This window comes from Pleurodeles waltl, chromosome 8 (genome assembly GCF_031143425.1).
Source record: "Pleurodeles waltl isolate 20211129_DDA chromosome 8, aPleWal1.hap1.20221129, whole genome shotgun sequence".
NCBI lineage: Eukaryota > Metazoa > Chordata > Amphibia > Caudata > Salamandridae > Pleurodeles > Pleurodeles waltl.
In genome coordinates, this window is record NC_090447.1 from 692,171,039 (window position 1) to 692,190,257 (window position 19,219).

The 19,219-nt window shown below is 44.9% G+C and overlaps 1 protein-coding gene across 2 annotated transcripts in view; it reads right to left on the reverse strand.

Annotated features, from left to right (window-relative positions):
- The window catches only part of LOC138250219 (organic solute transporter subunit alpha-like), a 531,589-nt gene that overhangs the window by 202,584 nt on the left and 309,786 nt on the right, over positions 1 to 19,219 (reverse strand). For both annotated transcript variants that reach the window (XM_069204817.1, XM_069204816.1), the window contains 2 exons: positions 17,936 to 18,047; positions 17,179 to 17,325 (listed from right to left, as the gene is read on the reverse strand). In XM_069204817.1, coding sequence (XP_069060918.1) covers positions 17,179 to 17,325; positions 17,936 to 18,047 — 259 coding nt within the window. The remainder of the gene's footprint in view (positions 1 to 17,178; positions 17,326 to 17,935; positions 18,048 to 19,219) is intronic.

The window sequence follows — 19,219 nt, forward strand, 5'->3', positions numbered from 1 at the left end:
AATCTTATTATGCTTCATCGTCCTGGTTATTACAATACATGCTTTATTATCTAAGATGCAGTTACTTCAATAACACCTTTTTGAACAATACTCTGCCTCTAATTGTCCGTGCATATGTGAGACTAATGTAACTGGGAGAAACAGATGAGATTTGAGTGACCACGATTCCCCTGAGGAGTCATTTATGTCATGCACCCGGTTGTCCCAATCATCCCTGCTCTTTGGTGGAGATGAGGCACTGCTAGTTAGCTGGAACAAACCCAGATTAGGCAGACAGGTGTCACATGGTGCAGGATCAGACTCAGTCCCTCACAGTACAGGTGATTCTGCCGCCTGAATAAGGTAGTCTCATTAAGATAATGAGAACCTACGCAACAGATGTACTAAGTGAGAGAAAATATATTATTTAGTGAAATAACCAACATTTCTGAAGTCTTTCCTAACAGAGAAAGAGAGAGAGTGTGTGTGTGCATTTATGTCTGTGTGTGTAAAGATTCCTGGTAAAATCCAACAAACACATCACCCTGCCCAACTGAAAGCACCTGCACCCAACTATTTATCACAAAATACATTCATTAGGGGGTGTAACACTCCCCCTCCCCTGGAAGCTAGGCCCCTGGGTCCACTGACTTTCTGGTGCAGAAACAAAGGCACAAATTAGCTGATTTGCCTCCATATTTAGGGGGTCTTCCCCAGGATGATTTTTTAAAAGAATTTCTTTATTAGTTTTTCAGACATAAATAGTACAGTGTTTCTTGAACTGGTACTTTACCACGTTTGAAACTGGGAGATAACTGCGATACATGTATACACAAAAGGATCATTAGTATTTAACGGTCATTATTGTTCAGAAAAAAGAACATGCCTTTTCAAAGGTGCAATCAACAAATACGTGTTCCCTTCCTAATGGTTCCCCATCCAAGAATGTCACAGGTGCTAGACAATCCCGTGACCCTACTCAACCCTCCTCATCTGATGAGTCCCCTGTGGACTGGGCATACTCCCCTTCAAATCTTGCCAGCAATGTCCCATAAGCGAGTAAATCATCCTCTACTTTGTTGTCTGTACATGGGTGTTTTAAACAAATTTCTTCTGCCACTGCCCATTCGTTTACCTTAATTTTCCATCTGGCAACATCAGGCCCCTTCTGCCCCATCCATGTGATGGTGACCCTACGTTTTGCTAAGAGTAGTTTTAATTGTAAGAACTAGGGACAGTATGTCTTCCTAGTTGGGTCCATTCTACTAAGTAGAACAAGTGTGACATGTGTGCTGTGCAAATATTTTAAATGTGTCCGTATGAATCTAGGATGACACCATGCGGACCAAAGAGCACATCTTGGACCACTGTTTATCCATGAGTGCGGTCCTTAGCTCCCTTCCCAGTGCCTCCCTAGGTGGAAACTGGGCTCCTGGTCTGTCACTGATTGCAGCTTTATAAAGGTGTGATATCAAGTGCTTTGCACCCCCATATTCCAGAAGTGTCTGAAATAATAGAGACGAGGAGGGGGCAGCTCGATAAGTTGGCCATATTTCTTTAGTTATGTTAGCTATGCTAGCGTACATCAGGAATTGTCCCTCCCCCAAAGCAAATGTCTCCCTTGCAGCCTCAAATGAAAGAAACTAATTGAAGGGGAAGGGGTAGAGGTCCCCCAATGACTCAGATCCTCTTGCTCTCCAAGCTGATGCATCCACAGCGGTGGTCAGCACGCGAAAGGCCAGAAAGTAAACTCTCTGGCAAACGGGGCTCTCCCCATTATCACCTTAAATCTTCTCTCCCATAGTGTTGCCGTGTGAGTAACTAGGTATGGAACCCTTTCTGTGTTGTGACCACCTGAGTATAAAAGTAATGGCAGCTCTGTGTTCCTTCCCTCGTCTGGCAATAGTGCCTTTTCCCAATTGATGTCCTCTGCTAACCAGTGAGCTGCATGTTGTATTTCAAAGACCATATAATACCATTCTATATGTGGAACTGCTAGGCGGCCCTCCAGTGTCAGCAAGTATAGGTGCTCTCGATCCACCTGGCGTCTTCCTCCCTTCATAGCAGGGTCATAAGTAGTGAAGGTAGGCACCTAAACAATGAACATGGCAGTGTGTCGAATCTGTGTTGTATAACGTAGACGCAATGGGGAGGAACACCACCTTTGCAACTGCCACTCTATCAATCAGCGGGAGGAGTAGCATATTATAGAATTGAACTGAGGCCCGTAGGCCTTCCGTCATTTGTCCTATATAATAATGGATTCACTGTTGTGGGGTAGTCCCTATAGTCACTCCCAGATATCTGAACTTTTCTGTCTCCCACCATAGTTGGAGCTTTGGTCCACCTGTGCTAGCCGTCCCATCAGAAACACCAGAGATTTAGCCTGATTAATTTGCAGGCCTGTTAATTCTCCAAAAATGATCAGAAATTGGAGTGATCTTAAATAAGAGTGTATTGTCTGCATAGAAGGGCACCAGGTGAGTGGTGTCACCAACCACAATCCCCCACCTCTCCATCTGTTGTTGAAGTTGTATCACTAGAGACTCCATTGCTAACGCAAAGAACAGTGGGTACAGAGGACACCCCTGATGTGTGCCCCTTCCCACCGGGTATGGTCTGAGGTCAGCCATCAGCCGTCCTAGTTAGACTATGATAATTGATTGCGCATAGAGGAGCTGCACCCAGGCACCAAAATGAGGGCCCAGCCTCATTGCCTCCAATACATTCTGAAGATAATGCCAGTCGACTGTGTCAAAAGCTTTGGCGATATCCACAGACACCATCTCCATGTCGTCCCTTGCTACTGCTGTCTCGTGCAACACGTGCATAAGTCGTCTCAGATTCATCGTGGTATTCCTTCCTGGTATAAACCCACACTGGTCAACATGCACCAATTTAGTCATTACTGGGGGAGACGGAGTGCTAAAAGTTTACATAGGATCTTAACGTCTGCATTAATCATTGTGAGTAGTCTGTATGAGGAGGGATCTGAGGCGTCTGTGCCTGTTTTGGGTACCATCGTTATGCAGTCCTCCCCCATGGACGGTGGCAATATGCTACATTCCTTGGCTTTGAGATACACCTCAAGCAGGTGCTGGGAGACGTCCACTGTATATGTATGGTAGAGTTCTGCTGGAAAGCCATCAGTGCCAGACGTGTCCCCCCAAGGAAGGCATTGAAGGCTAATCTAAACTCTTCTAATGTAATATCTGCATCTAGGTCTCTCGCCATCCCCTCCTCTAGTTGTGGGATGTCTAGTGTGGCAAGAAGTTTGTTCGCTCTGGCTGTGTGCTGTGTAAGTTGACTGTTGCAGACCTGCTGTAGATGACCGCTTAGTACTGTGGCAGGTCTGACTGCATGTATGTATCTCCTCCTTGGAGTGTCTAAGGTGCATAATGGTGTGACGTGACACTTCCCTGCGCAGTATCCATGCAAGGAGGTGCCCCGAACGATCCCCATCCTGATGTAGAAACTGTCAAAATGATTTAAACATGTACTGTATAGTCAAGCCTATCCCTAATCTACATCACTTGCCTCTTTATACTAATCTATTAATTCCTCCCAATGTCCCTTCCGGGGGCAATTGTTGCAGAGCGGCCAGCTCCTTCGCTTTTTGGGAAAGTTCTATTTGGAGTGTCTTACGTACCCCGCAGGTAAGTCCTATGCATCGCCCTCTTATCACTGCCTTCATGGATTCCCATTCTATTGCTCGACTTCCTGTGCCCTGTCAATTATTTGCAAAGTAGTTTTGCAAAGCCACTGCCAGTGTCTCCCTGTAGGAGGCTGTTCTGGCTTATAGTGGGTACCTTGTGGTACTTACACCCTGTGCCAGGTCCAGTTATCCCTTATTAGTACAATAGAGGTGTTTCTAGCAGCTTAGGCTGGTAGAAGGTAGCTATGGCAAAGCAGCTTAGGCTGAACTAGGAGACATGCAAAGCTCCTACTATACCACTTATATCATATGCAAAATATCATAAGAAAACACAATACTCAGAGTTACTAAAAATAAAGGTACTTTATTTTTATGACAATATGCCACAAGTATCTCAGTGAGTACCCTCAGTAAGAAGGTAAGTAATATACACAAGTTATATGTACACAAACCCAAAACAGGTAAGTAAGAGTCAGAAAAGTAAGGCAAGCAGCGTAGAATTACAATAGGATGCAATAGGCAAACATAGGTCTAGGGGCAACACAAATCATATACTCTAAAAGTGGAATGCGAATCACGAATGGACCCCAGACCTATGGGAACTTGTAGAGAGTCGCTGGGACCGTAAGAAAACAGTTAGGGTGTCCAAGATACCCCACCCCAAAACCCTGAAAAGTAGGAGTAAAGTACACCTACTACCCCAAAAGAGCACAATAGTCGTGATAGGGGATTCTGCAAGAACCACAAACACCAGCAAAGCACTGAAGATGGATTCCTGGACCTGAGGACCTGCAAGGCAAGGGTACCAAGTCCAAGAGTCGCGATAGTGTCCAAGGGGGGCAGGAGCCCAGGAAACCCCAGATGAAGGTGCAAGGAAGCTGCCTCCGGATAGAAGAAGCTTGGAATTTTGCAACAACGAAGAGGACTAGGAACTTTTCCTTTGGATGGAAGGTTGCAGAAGTGTTCCCACGCAGAAAAATCGCAAACAAGCCTTGCTAGCTGCAAGGGTCATGGTAGAGGTTTTTGGGTGCTGCTGGGGACCAGGAAGGACCAGGATGTCGCCCTTTGGAGGAGGAGACAGAGGGGCGCTCAGCAATCCAGAGAGTCCCCACAGAAGCAGGCAGCACCCGCAGAAGTACCCAAACAGGCACTTAGAAGATTTGTGAACCAGAGTCCACGCAGAGTTACAAAGGAGGGTCCCACGACGTCGGAGGCCAACTAAGAAGGTTGAGCACTGCAGGACGGAGTGCTGGGGACCCAGGCTAGGCTGTGCACGAAGGAAATCCTGGAAGAGTGCACAGGAGCCGGAGCAGCTGCAAATCATGCAGTACACAGGTTTGCAGTCTAGCGTGGGGAGGCAAGGACTTACCTCCACCAAACTTGGACTGAAGGATCACTGGACTGTGGGAGTCACTTGGATAGAGTTCCTGTGTTCCAGGGACCACGCTCGTTAGGATGAGAGGGGACCCAGATGACCGGTGATGCAGTCTTTTGGTGCCTGCTTTAGCAGTGGGTAGATTCCTTCGACCCACGGGAGATTTCTTCTTGGCTTCCAGTGCAGGGTGAAAGCAGGTGACCCCCAGAGCATGCACCACCAGGAAACAGTCGAGAAAGCCGGCAGGATGAGGCAATACAATGTTGCTGGTAGTCGTCTTGCTACTTTGTTGCGGTTTTGCAGGCGTCCTGGAGCAGTCAGTGGTCGATTCTTGGCAGAAGTTGAAGAGGGAAGTGCAGAGGAACTCTGGTGAGCTCTTGCATTCACTATCTGAAGAATTCCCCAGAGGAGAGACACTAAATAGCCAGAAAAGGAGGTTTGGCTACCAAGAAAGGTAAGAGCCTATCAGAGGGGGTCTCTGGCGTCACCTGCTGGCACTGGCCACTCAGAGCAGTCCAGTGTGCCCCCAACACCTCTGTTTCCAAGATGGCAGAGGTCTGCGACACCCTGGGGGAGCTCTGGGCACCTCCCCTGGGAGGTACTGGTCAGGGGAGGGGTCACTCCCCTTTTCTTTGTCCAGTTTTGCACCAGAGCAGGGCTGGGTGATCCCTGAACCTGTGTAGACTGGCTTATGCAGAGATGGGCACCCTCTGTGCCCATCAAAGCATTTCCAGAAGCTGGGGGGGCTACTCCTCCCCAGCCCTTCACACCTATTTCCAAAGGGAGAGGGTGTAACACCCTCTCTCAGAGGAAATCCTTTGTTCTGCCTTCCTGGGCCAGGGCTGCCTGGACCCCAGGATGGCAGAATCCTGTCTGAGGGGTTGGCAGCAGTAGCAGCTGCAGTGGAATCCCCGGAAAGGCAGTTTGGCAGCACCGGGTTCTGTGCTAGAGACCCGGGGGATCATGGAATTGTCCCCTCATACCAGAATGGTATTGGGGTGACAATTCCATGATCTTAGACATGTTACATGGCCATGTTCGGAGTTACCCTTGTGACACTATACATAGGTAGTGACCTATGTATAGTGCACGCGTGTAATGGTGTCCCCGCACTCACAAAGTCCGGGGAATTTACCCTGAACAATGTGGGGGCACCTTGGCTAGTGCCAGGGTGCCCACACACTAAGTAACTTGGCACTCAACCTTCACCAGGTGAAGGTTAGATATATAGATGACTTATAAGTTACTTATGTGCAGTGTAAAATGGCTATGAAATAACGTGGACGTTATTTCACTCAGGCTGCAGCGACAGGCCTGTGTAAGAATTGTCAGAGCTCCCTATGGGTGGCAAAAGAAATGCTGCAGCCCATAGGGATCTCCTGGAACCCCAATAACCTTGGTACCTAAGTACCATATACAAGGGAATTATATGGGTGTACCAGTGTGCCAATGAGAATTGGTAAATTTAGTCACTAGCCTGCAGTGACAAATTTAGAAAGCAGAGAGAGCATAAACACTGAGGTTCTGGTTAGCAGAGCCTCAGTGATAGAGTTAGGCACCTCACAGGGAACACATACAGGGCACCTACTATGAGCACTGGGGTCCTGCCTAGCAGGATCCCAGTGACACAGGGGCTAAAACATACATACATACAGTGAAATGGGGGTAACATGCCAGGTAAGATGGTACTTTCCTACACTCCCGTCTTTAGGGGTGTTGCAAAATGTCAGTGGAAAACCTCCAGGAAGTTAAAACCCTCGTGTCCATCCCCCATGCCACTGAAACATCCACGGGAGCTTGGTCCCATAAATAGCAAGAAAATTGCTCCACTTCAGTCACCCCTGATGGCAACTCATCTGATATCAATATTCTGTTTAGTCGACTAAATGTGCAATGTGTGGGTGAATTTCAGGCATATTCCCGTCGCCTAGGCTGTGTTTCTCTCAAGACATCACAAAGTGCCAAGTGTGTCATGACCTCAGATAATTTGTGCTGTCAAATATGGTTTAATGTTATGTTTAGTTGGATGTCTGGCTAGGTCGCCAATCACGATAAAATCGCTCAGTTAAGCTTTGTATCCACCACAGGAGCAACCATGTCTAGTAATGTACCATAAAATTGACGATCATCAATGTTCGGCCCATAAGAGTTCAAAAAGGCTGCGTCTTTTCCGTCCATTCTCCAGAAACAGGTATCTGCCTTGAACGTCTGCTTCCATGTATGTTACTGCAAACGGTATGCCCAGGGCAAACCATTTTGCCACTCCATGAAAAAGAGGAGTAATTAGCATAGTATACCTGTACCCTCCATTTCTTTGTCAATTTGGTAGCTTCCTGATCCATAAAATGAGTCTCTTACAGGCAGGCTATATCCACCCCATGTATTTTCAGCATGTTGTGCACTCTATAATGTTTTTGAAAGGAACCCAACCCTTGAAAATTCCAGGTAAGCAACTTCTATTTATGCATAATGGGCACCAGTTAATGATTGCAATGGATGCCCCATGGGGGCGCTCTTCTCAATGTACTTTAAGTTTGTCCAACATCATAACCAACTAACAAAACATTGCAATTCTATATCCCCACCCACACTCAACTTGGACAGCGAACCATTAAACAACAACACATTCTTGTCCATAATTATAGATGTGCCATCATCATCGCCTCCTTGAGTGTATTAGTGTAGGAGCCTCCTCAACCTACTCTCTGAAGAATCCCTTCCCCGGACCCTCCTGTGTCGGTTGTAGTAGTCAAATATTAGAAGTATCCTCATCAACTGCCATTTGTATGCCGTATGGGCTACTAAGCTATATCAGGAGGGCTGCCCCCCAATATAATCATAGGGTTAGATCTCAAAGTTAAGGAGCAGTATAAATTGTTAAAATGTGATCATCTACATGGTCTTGCTTAGTCCCATCATTTCTCATGCCCACGTATCTCCCTACACTCTGGCATTCAGTATAACATAGATTATTTCATGCTGTCTCCACTACAAGTCTGTACACAATGAACCTCATCCTCAAAACCCTCACTTCTGTCAGAGATATACCATTTTCACACCATGGTGCACTTAAACCCATTTGTCCCACATCATTAAACTTTCCCAAGTATGGGTATGTGGGCCCTGAGATGCTCCAGATCCTCTGGCATGTCCAGTCTAGATTACTTATAGCTGATCTCAGGCCTGGGCTCCAGGAGCTCCCATTTTTCCAACCTCCTCTTCTGAGCCTGTGTCATCCCAACATGAGGAGGGAGTTAAAGATCAAGCCTTCTCCATCAGGGTTTGGCCTAGTTTATCATCTTCCATGATCATTGTACCATTGTTTCCAATCACGACTTGTCCCGGCCCCTCCTGCCCAAGTGAGGGCCGCTGTGTTGAGTTATCTCACCAGAAGCCTTTTTGATCTCCAGACTTTCTCTGCTTTTTTCTTTGTTCACGTAGTCACCCCCTGGGGACTTCAGTCATGTCTAGCCATGTCCATGCCTCCTCTGGCTGTTCAGGAAAGTGGGTCTTCCCATCATCGATGACTTTCAGTTTGGCTGGATAGAGGAGCATATACCTGATGCGTTTTTTAACTGCAAAGAATGTTTTACATCGCTCCTGCACTTTGCGAGTATAGTCCAGAGAGATTGCTATGTGTCAGCCTTCATATTGCGGAGTATTTTGTTCTCTTGCCGCCTTAAGAACTGCATCTTTGAGCTTATAGTTCAATAGCTGTGCTACGAGAGCCTGTGGTGGCGCATCCGGAGGGGACTTTGAAGCCAGGGCCATGTAGGCTCTCTCTATCAAGAAGTATTGCGACAAACTGTCCAGTTTGAGCTCATAATTCATCAATTTTTCTAAAAATCGTTCCACTTCCTGACCTTCTATGACTTCGAGGAAGCCCAGGAGTCTGATATTATTCCTCTGTGAGTGTCCTTCAGCATCCTCCGCTCATTCCTCTAGGGGAGAGGTGAGAGTGGTCATATGTGACATCTGTTGTTTGAGCTGTCTGACTTCTGACTGCATGGTTGTTATGTACTTTCTGCCTTGGAGAGCTTATCCGCCACTTTTCTGAGGTCTGCTCTCAGGAGATTAACCTCCACCGATACCCCAGAGGTCTTTCCCTCCAGCACTGTCCTTGATCGATATATGGCTTTCAGTATTGCCACTCTAAAGGGTTCCTGCAAAGCCTCTGGACTCCAATCTCGGGACCTGAGGACTTCTGTGCACACCCAGTAAGTCATTGCACCGCCTGGCACTGAATTGTGTATTGTGCTTTGGGCAAGACTCCTGGTTAAAGGATAACAGTACTTTTGCTTGTAGGTGACTATGCCTATCCTACAACAAATCGCAACTGTTGTCCCAACCTTACCGGCTCACTAGCAGCACCTCACCAGAAACACAATAGTAAAAGGTGATTTGTGGCAGCCTTTCATGGACTTGAGAATAAGACATCTCAGGGAGTGTTGTGGTTAAACGGAGATTACGCTTTTCTCACAGATATATCATGTCTCATACAAACACAGGCAATGACAAAGATGCAGTAAAGTTTCAATAGTTTTTATTTAACACAACTGCAATTTGCGATAAGTTGCATGGGCTGCGATGATTAGGATAATGAATAATGCAAGAAACAGAATTGTGAAAACGAGAGTCATTATCACAAAGACCCCCACCATCTTGCAATGCATGTAAAAGACATATGAGATGTAATATGCCCTAATACCCTAATGTGAGAGGCCTAACCACCTACCTAAAGGAGAGCTGGGTTTGCTAAACCTAATCTGCCAATGCCTTGTCCATGAAAGGAGCCCTCAACCCTCGTTACCTTGGAATGAGGTCTCTATCCCAGACTCCGCAGGGACACGAAGACTGGGTCAGCGTCAAGACGACGTGCAGCATCTGTATCCGCGATGGTGGCGATGCCCTCTGGTCGGAATCCCTCTGATTATCTGTCTCAAGTGCGATGTATTTATACAGATCTACCAGGACCCCTGACGTAGGTGGGTTCCCAAACAATAGATAACTGACATGCTTGGGACAGCAATTATTATAAACAATCCCTCGAAAGTATAGAGAGGGAAAATCCCTAAGTGAACACCTACTGTTTGTTTATCTTTATTGCTTGATCTTGACGCCTTTGCGCGGTGGCACTGATAATGCAAAGCATAACAAGTGGCCTAACTATGAACAAGGCAGCCATCTTGGATGAATTAAATAATTAAATGGGCTAAAAGAGAGCAAGCTAAGTAGGTTCAGTTCCCAGTATGCTCCAGTTGCGCAGGGAAGGCCATGCCACGGATGGGCAGAGATCCAGCCATTCTCCAGCCGGCAACACACCCCTGCAGCTCCACGATGTCTTCGGGCCTCATCCTGGCCGCTCCAGCCCCGCCTCCAGCACCAATGCGATGGGGCATGCTCTGGCCGATCTCCAGGTTGCAGGCCCTGTGCATCCGTTCAGGAACTCCTGGGAGCGCCGCCACCTCAATCACTCCCCCAGCCTCAGCGAGGACCCCCGCTGAGCCCACAAAGTGCACTGGGCACACAGGATCCAGTCAGGGCCCACCCATCTGGGTGCGCCCACAGCTTACCGCAGTCCGGGGCCTCAGTCACCCAGCCTGGCCTATCTCGCAGGGTTGTGGTCGTCCTTTTGCTTCTGCTGCTGGATCCAGCAGTGGTCTAGGGCAGAGAGGGCTCACCACCAGGCTGGGCAGACAAAATTACATTAGGGAGTCAATATTTGAGTGCGTGTTTTGCCCTCAGGTGCAGGATTAGTAAGGATTTGGGAAGGCGGGTGGAGGAGCCCTTTAAGAGCGCATCCTGTCAGCTATGTTGCTGGACACACCCCCTTCCACCATGATAACTGAAGTCACCCAGTAAAAGAAACTGTTGTGATGCCAAGACATAGGGCACAATGTATTCCAATAAACATTGGTTAATGTCATTTTTAGGCCCTGCTGGAAAATATACAAGGGCACCTTTCCCGCAGTTCTTGGGGGTGAGTCCCAGTTTAAACATAGATATTTTGGCCCAGTCCACCGGTGAAGTGTCTATTAACAAATGTTTAATGGTGTATTTGAAAATAATGGCTATTCCGCCACCTATCCAACCTTCCCTGTCCAATCGTAGCATGAAATAGTTGTCAGAGAGTGCCAGCAAAAGGTTTGGAAGGTAGTGGGGCTCAACGAGGTTTCAGTAAGGAAACCCACCTCAGATGACATTGAGGAGGGCAGGTCCCAGACTGCGACTGCATGTCTTGGCAGGGACCAGACTTTGAGCAGAAAACTATCTAAGCACTTCTGGGCTGAAAAGGCAGCAGCCAACAGAAGAGAAGAGCTTTGTGAGTCTGTGGGAAAGTCATTGGACGTAAGTATGTTGTTGTTAACTGACCAAGAGGACATAGTTGTATCTTCAGCTAGACAATGAAATCTACAGGCTACCGGGCCCTTCAGCTGTGTGGGAAAGAGACCGTTGCAAGAAGAGAATGAAGAAGTATGGGTTCTGTGAAAGTTAGCAATTTAATGTAAGGCTTCAGAGGATTATGTAGTTCTTGTAGAATACCTAAAGGCTGATGTGGAAGAGGCAGGGGTTCTGGCTCCTGTCGATGGTCACGCGCATACGGGCTTGCCTTCTGAGTGCCTTCAGTGCGCCATCAGAGTGCCCACTGCGATCGCCCACTGCATGTCAGTACTGGCATTGGCTCTATGTGGGAAGCCGGAAGTGTGCAGCTAGACTGGTAACATCCCTTCTAATGGCACAACGGGAAGTGGGAGCCTGAAGCTTTCTCCACACAAATGGCACAAGCTGCGATGAAACGTAAAGCAAAAAAATGCCAGCAAATTACAGGCAAATATCAACCCTCTCATTCCTAACTATAATTACCAAAAGTATTCAGGTAGAACAGCTTCACAGCAACTTCAGAAATTCAGAGAGTAAAAATATTCTTTTCTAAATTCCCAGTTGGATTTCCACCAATAAGTGGCTCAATATCACAGAGCACCTCTGCGGAACAAAAGAATTCCAGTACCTATATTTGTGCTGAAACTTTCTGCAACTTTTGCTACTGTAGGCTATGAGCTGCTGCACAAGCAGTTTGAATCACTTGTAGGGTGCATTAGATTGATTTTTGTGCAATTCAGATCTTGATCCGTGGGCCATTAAGTGTGGAATTCCCTAAGACTCTGCCCTGTCACCTCCAAATTTTACTATCTACATGCTCTCCCTTATTCATTTAATTGGAGCCCATGGTCTCCTGTAGAATAGTGGTCTTAACATGCATCAAACCCATAAAGTATTGTATGATGATGAATCAATTGTACCTTAATGCCAGTAAAACCGAGATCTTGCACTATGATGTTGAGCAAAGTGGCCTAGACTTTTTGGACAATTGAGTTTAGGGTACGCCCTGAGACTGTAGATGTTGTAGAAATGTTAGTGTCTTATATGATTCCTTGCTTCCCATTCTGCTTTAGAAAACTGATCACTGTAATTTAAACAATTTATCTGAGGTAGTTGCTTTACTGCAAATGACACGTCTTATGCTCCTTGTGACTGATGTTGTTTTCTGGAGACACTTATACTGATCTCAATATACTTGAATACCACAAAAGTTACAAATAGGACAGAATAGGGCTATTAGGATTGCATATGTCTTAAAAGCTATGAGTACCTCACAATACTATGGAATATTCCATTAAACAACTAAATCATTTTAAAGTCTTTTTTGCCTGATTTAGGGTTGGGCAGGCAGCTCGGCGGCCATCAGGGTGGAGGAGGAATGCTGTCTGACAGACTCTGCATATTGTGAGATCATTGGACCACCCTGCAGTGATCTCTGTGCCTTGACAAGAGCTGCCACCTTGGAGGCTAATGGCAACAGACTGAAAGTTTGGTGATCATCCCCCATGGTTCAGACGGTAAATCAACAAACTTTTTTGTTTTAAAAAAAACAAACTCCCAAAGCAGGAGTTTGTTTATGAAAAACAAAATACTAATGATCTTGGCACCCTGTGAGTTTTCTCCCAGAGTGTCATGGTTATTAGTATTTTTTCTGGTTCAGGACTACAAGGTTCTCTTGTTTTTGAATTAATGTTATGTTGCCTGCAGATGCAAACTGTTGTGATCCCACTGAGCTGAGACAAAGGTACACAATTGTGCATCATGGACCCTCCACACTCAACACTGGGAGAAACAGGGCAAAAATAAAATGGAAGTCCTGTGCTCTTCCCACATAGCTTTAATCTGATAAGGTGTACTATGCTGGAGGACCTATACCATAGGTTCAGACTGGCCTATAGGGCAATCAGGTAGGGCCTTAAGGCTGGTCTGACAGGTCAGTGTGTGGGACATTTTTCAGGTGTTTGTGGGTCTGTTTATTTTATCTTTTGGGTTGGTTTCTTCTGTTTACTTCCCTGAAATCGAAACAAACATTGTCTGCAGCAAACTGAAATCCATGCAGTCTTCCACACTTTACAAAACAAATACTTATACAGTGTGTCTTTACAAGTTCAAATCTACTCTAATTTGTAAACATGGGCCCCTTTCCTAGCTACCTAATTCTCTAAAGAGAGCCACTTTTAGTTTGGTGCCTGGGTGAAAGAATTTGGGGGCTGATTTAAGAAAAGTGGCACTACACTCAGTGCAGTGCCACTTTCCTTGCACTTCTTAGCGCCCCCCTACGGCCACCACGTGGTGGCCATATAGAAAATACGGAGCACCATGGGGCAGGATAGCGAGTAATAGAGTAATTTGTTATGCTATTGATGTACTCTGCAGGAGTAGTACCAAAATGTTGGTGCTACTCCTGCAGAGTATATGGGGGCCCATTGCATTCAATGGCATGCCCCCTTTTAACCCCTGCTCTGAGCAGGTGTTAAAAGTGCTGAGAAAAATGGGGCAAGGATATCTCGTAGATTTCCTTGCGCCATTTGTTTGGGCCCCCTAACAGGGGAACGCCCCCTTTGCATACATTATGCATGGCGCAGGCATAATGTAGCACAAAGTGTTACAGAGTGGTGCAATGCATGCATTGTGCCACTTTGTAAATATGGTGCAGAGTTTTTGGTCATCTAATGCCACATTAGCGTCAAATAAATTATGCTAATGTGTCGTTAGGATGTCGCTAGGAGCTCATCAATCAGCCTTTGGAGTATTAGTTGTGGGGGGAGAGAACTCACTCTAAATTGTAATCACAATCCTTGTCGGGGTGAACCACTAACGTCACTAATTAAACATGTCTTTAACCCTCTGGTAGCTTGACACAAAGCAATCAGGCTTAATTTAGAGGAAATGTGTAAAGTATTCAAATAGTAACAAGGTGACAACATAACACAAGAAAGTCCCAACCACTTTAGGAAAATAGAGAAAATATTAATAAATTAATTGGCACAAAAATGACAAAAATCAGCTTGGTAGAAGCAGAGATATGAACTTTTACATTTTGAATTTAAAATAGCACCAAAAAGTAAAAAGTGTCAAATGTTGCCTTAGACTAGATTAAAGTCAAAAGATAAGGCCTACTGTGATGGAGCACAGGTTGGATACACGGACCACGTTTGTCCTGGTGGAAAGTTTACCTTCAGACTTTGACATTTTTTGGGAGAAAAGTAGTTGTCAACGTCTCATCAGCTTGGCAAGCTGCGAAATGGATCCAATGCAGGGCTCAACAATGACAGGTTACTGAAGAGCGTGGTTGCGGGCAGCTATTTTCCAAGGTGAGAAGACTCTGAGTAGGCAAAAGTCTGAGCTAAGGAAGGCTCTCAATGTCAATAGGTTGTTGCTTGGTGTCAGTCCTGCTGAAGTTCTCTATGATAGGACATAGAACCCTTTCTGGAAATTCGGGTCTCCTTCAGTGGTGCAAACCAGCAAGTGGAATATGACCAGGAATTCAACATCAATGGCTTCGGTCAACAGCAGTCCCCATTTGACCGCTGATTCTTTGGATGAAAAGTTGCCAAAAAGTATCTAATCCCAGTGTTTGCCGTTTGGACAAGGGGAGTACACTCTTCACACCAGTCAAGTGTCCAGAAGCTGGGAGACACCAATTGGGGGTAGGACCCACTTTAACAAAGGCCAGCAGCATGGACCAGGGTAGATCCAGTTGGAACAGGTCACTTGAGAAGTTTCCGGAGAGGGCTTCTGGAAGCGTGTTGTGTCCCTGCAGTTCAAACATGAGGTCAGCCAATTGACACTTGGGGTCACTTCTGGGGTTGTGGGTTCAAGGCAATCAGATCCAGTCTTCCTTCAGGATTCAGACAACAGGGCAACTACATTTCTGATCTTGACAGTTTGGAGAGGGGTACTGAGGATGCAACTTTAATGGGCAATGCCAGTCTGTTGATGGGGGAAGCTCCTAGCCACTCTTTAAGAAATGGGGTAAAAGGGCTCATCCTCCTCACTTTTGCAGCTCTTCTTGTATTGTTTACTGTAAACTATTCCACAGTGCCCTTCTCCACCTAAATACAACATGGCAAGACCCTTCTTCCCCTGGTCAGAGCTCCCTGTGCCCACCCAGAGGTGTGGATATGGTAATGGACAATCTCTCCCTTGTTGTTGCTCCAAAGCAGTTCTGAGGCAGCTACTCACTGCGATGGGGTTTAGAGCTAAGCTGACTAGGAAGACAAAGGAAGGAAAGCCTAGGTGTGAGCTACATTTACCAGACACCATTTGAAGCTCAGGAAGGGGTTGGGCACCCCCCCACCCATGGGTTCCTTCTCAAGGAAACAAAACACAGCTCCACAAACAAGTCTTTGTCCGCTATCTAGGAGCAATACTTATCTCACCACTGCTGAGCCATTCATCAATCAGGTGACACTGGCAGAAATGCACATCTGACTTAGGCAGGAAAATGACAACTTTATAAAATTGTCTTTTTTTTAAAAAATGCATTATAAAGTCTGACTTTGCTGTTAAGTTGGATTTTGAACCACTATTAAAATAAATTCTTAAATCATTGTTCTAGCTCTTTCAAACCATAATTAAGCATTATAAGATGTTATAATGTAACCCAGTTGGAGAGCCAAATGTCTTTTGAGGTTTTTTACTGCCAGGACATGTAAACTTTAAATATACATGTCCTACTTTTTCAAATCCAATGCACTGCCATGTGGGCATTTAGGCTCTTCTTATGGTGACTTATTATTAAAAATGAAAGTTTAGGCCTTGCAAAAGGTTTATCTTGCCAGGTAAAAATGTCAGTTTAAACTCCCCTCTTAAGTAGCAATAGCGGACCTGTAGGCATGAGCTTTACAATGCTGCTTTAGTGGATGGCACAATTAGTGCTGCAGTCCCCTAGTAGCATTTAATTTAAAAGCCATAGGTACATGTTGTACTATATACTAGGGCAGTGAATTACAAACTTTTTAGAACCACTACACTTAATGGACATGGGTGGGGGGATTTGTAAATGTACCTAAAGCATTGTGTGGTAGCGCATTGTCATTTGCTGACAGCACATTTCCAATTAAATGGCCACTAACTTTGCACAGACATAGCGTTTTACTGATAAAGCTATATAGCACACACATGATAATGTGCGAAAAGTGGGATCATGTGAATATTTATCATTTGTACATCACCAAGTAAAGTATCTTGATCCTATTAATAGCTCTGTTTCACTTTAGAAAAAGAAAGAAATGTGCTTCATTTTTTTTTACTAATGCTGAATGCACACAGTTCATTCACAATTTTGCTGTGTGTTGCAAAATAAAAAAGGCATCCTATAGCCTTTTCTTTTACACTGCCAGTACTGCAGCAAGATAGTCACATAAGTCACTTTAAAAACTCCTCTCACTTTGCAGAGAAAGAAAAGTAAACACTAATCCCACATTAACAGAATAAGCTGCAATTCATAAGAAGACAAAGCCTGACATTTCACATCTATCGTTGAAGCACCAAAATTAAATGGGCCAATTGGGTATATGCCAGTTTTATCATGTTTAAAAGGAGTCCTATGGCCAACAAAACGGGTTAGGCTGAAGTAGGCAAGACATCTGTGCGAATATCACGAAAAAGGTAGTAATTTCCAACACTGGGTCTATTAGCTGTCTCAGCCCTGCCCTAGTATGCAGTGGGTTTCCTGCAAGTACTCACGATCCTCCTGAATTGCCAATATAATGTTCTACAAGAACAAAGAGTGCACAACAATTGAATAATTAAAGTGTGATGGTGCGTGCATTCATCTTCTTACCTGATAGAGCGCAAACTTTGGAATAATTTTCTTGAAAGTGAGGAGGATCCGGACATGATTAAACATGATTCCAACAGGCCACAGCGCGATGATTGTTATGGCACCGGTAAAGCAATTTATCCAAATTGCAGCTCCATTGGCTGATAACTGCAAAAGAGACACTTCAATTAACATTTTCAGTGTTGCTTCTTTTGTACAGAGGAGACGACATGGAAAGGGGAGAAAGTCGCTTCAGGATGAAATGCTTCAATTATTAGCTGATTTGAGGCAGTGTCGAAATGCTGCTTCAAATATCTTAAATGTACAATTGCCTGCTTGCTCGCAGCATGTTATTTTAATCAAGGTAAAAGCTACTCTTATAACTTTGCCGCTCACTTATGGCACCGCCGTATTTATGTGCAAATGCCAAGAACGTTACCGTTCAAAGAATTCAAAAAAGACGGTGGGGAAATACATCCCTAAATTAGTTTTTTTTGGCTTGGAAAATAGAAATTTAAAAATAATGCATCCTGCGATCGCACAAAGGAAAAATAAAAGTAGGCCTTTCCTGTATGGAAGTGTTGTTTAGATGCTATAACACATTATTGCAGTTCCTTTATATTCTCTGGAACATGTTACCTGTGAAAAAAAGCTGAATGATCCCTACAGTCCAGAAAAGCACGCGTGTACTCAAATAGCGATTTCTTTGTTTTTTTCTAGTTCCTGCTCCAGTCTCACCTCCTTTACTCCCACCCTAGAAGCAAAGAAGAGCACTTACATTAGAAAGGTCGTAGGTTCCATTGGTCCACAGCACGATGGAGATGAACATGAGGACTGGACGAAGAAAGGCAAACTGAAAAGTCCCCAACTTCAAGACGAGCAGGTTCCGCCTATAAAGGGGAAAATTAAATGTATTTGATCTGTACCCCAAAGCTAGCTATGCAAGTTATCATATTTACATTTCTGAAGGATTTTCTGTGTTATCGCACACTAGCTAAATTATGTCTCTAAAACGCATAGGAACTTACACCAGTGTTTACAAAATATCCATAGGCAATGTTCAATTTGTGAAAATAAATAATAATAAGCCTAACCCTAAAGTTTTCAGAGAAGTCCTCCACTAGCACTGCCCAGTGCCATGGTTGCCAAATAACAAGGCTGCCTAGACATCTTTTCAATGTATGCCTCTTTCTTCGTCCACCCTACACTTCCTGTCTCTAAACCTCAGTCTTGCATACTCTTTTTAATTCGCGCTTTCTCCCTTTATAGTTGTTCCCCTATCTTTCTCTTCTTCTGTTTTCTGCTCTTCTGTCTCTTTCTCCGAGACAAAGTTTGACAATCACAAATATTCAGTGCTTTTTTTTTCAAAAATGGTTGCTGGTGCCAGAATATCTACGCAGAAACCGGCGGCCATTGCGATTAATTGTTGGAGATGAGCTGAATACCTAGGCTACGTGGTTCCAATGCACATTTTTAAAATTCAATACCAGTCATCCTCTTTATCTCACTCATGCAAGTTCCTGCTTTCTTCTCCCTATGCGACAGGTTTTGCGGTCTTTCTTTTCCTCTGTCATTCCGATCTGTGTGTTTTTCCCTCTCTTGCTCTCTGTAAATATCTGATGGAAAAATAAGTGCCGTTCTGCAAAAATGAGTGCCGATTGCTCCCTCTGTCAACCATCAGCTCAAATTAAGCACTAAAATGAAGTCCTGGTCCCCCAAAATAAGTGTTGTTCCTCGCACCTGCAATCACTGGTACAATGGAAGCACCAGCTTCATATACACACAGGTACAAATGCATAGTTAAAGCTAATAATACTTGTTGGCATATGGTTTCTTTTTCACTGAAATTTTAGTGGTTGTGATTTATCCCCCAGTAACGAAGTTCTCCATCATTCTAAAAATGAGCAACTCTGTCGGGACACTTTAAACCAATTAGGGCTTAGCCTATCTTTGCAAACACAGTGGTGCTTCTAAACTAAACCAATATTTTAAAATATTTAAGAGATCCATGTAAGCTCTTCCCCTACAACAGAAAACAAATGTATGCACCCGTCAGAAGCAT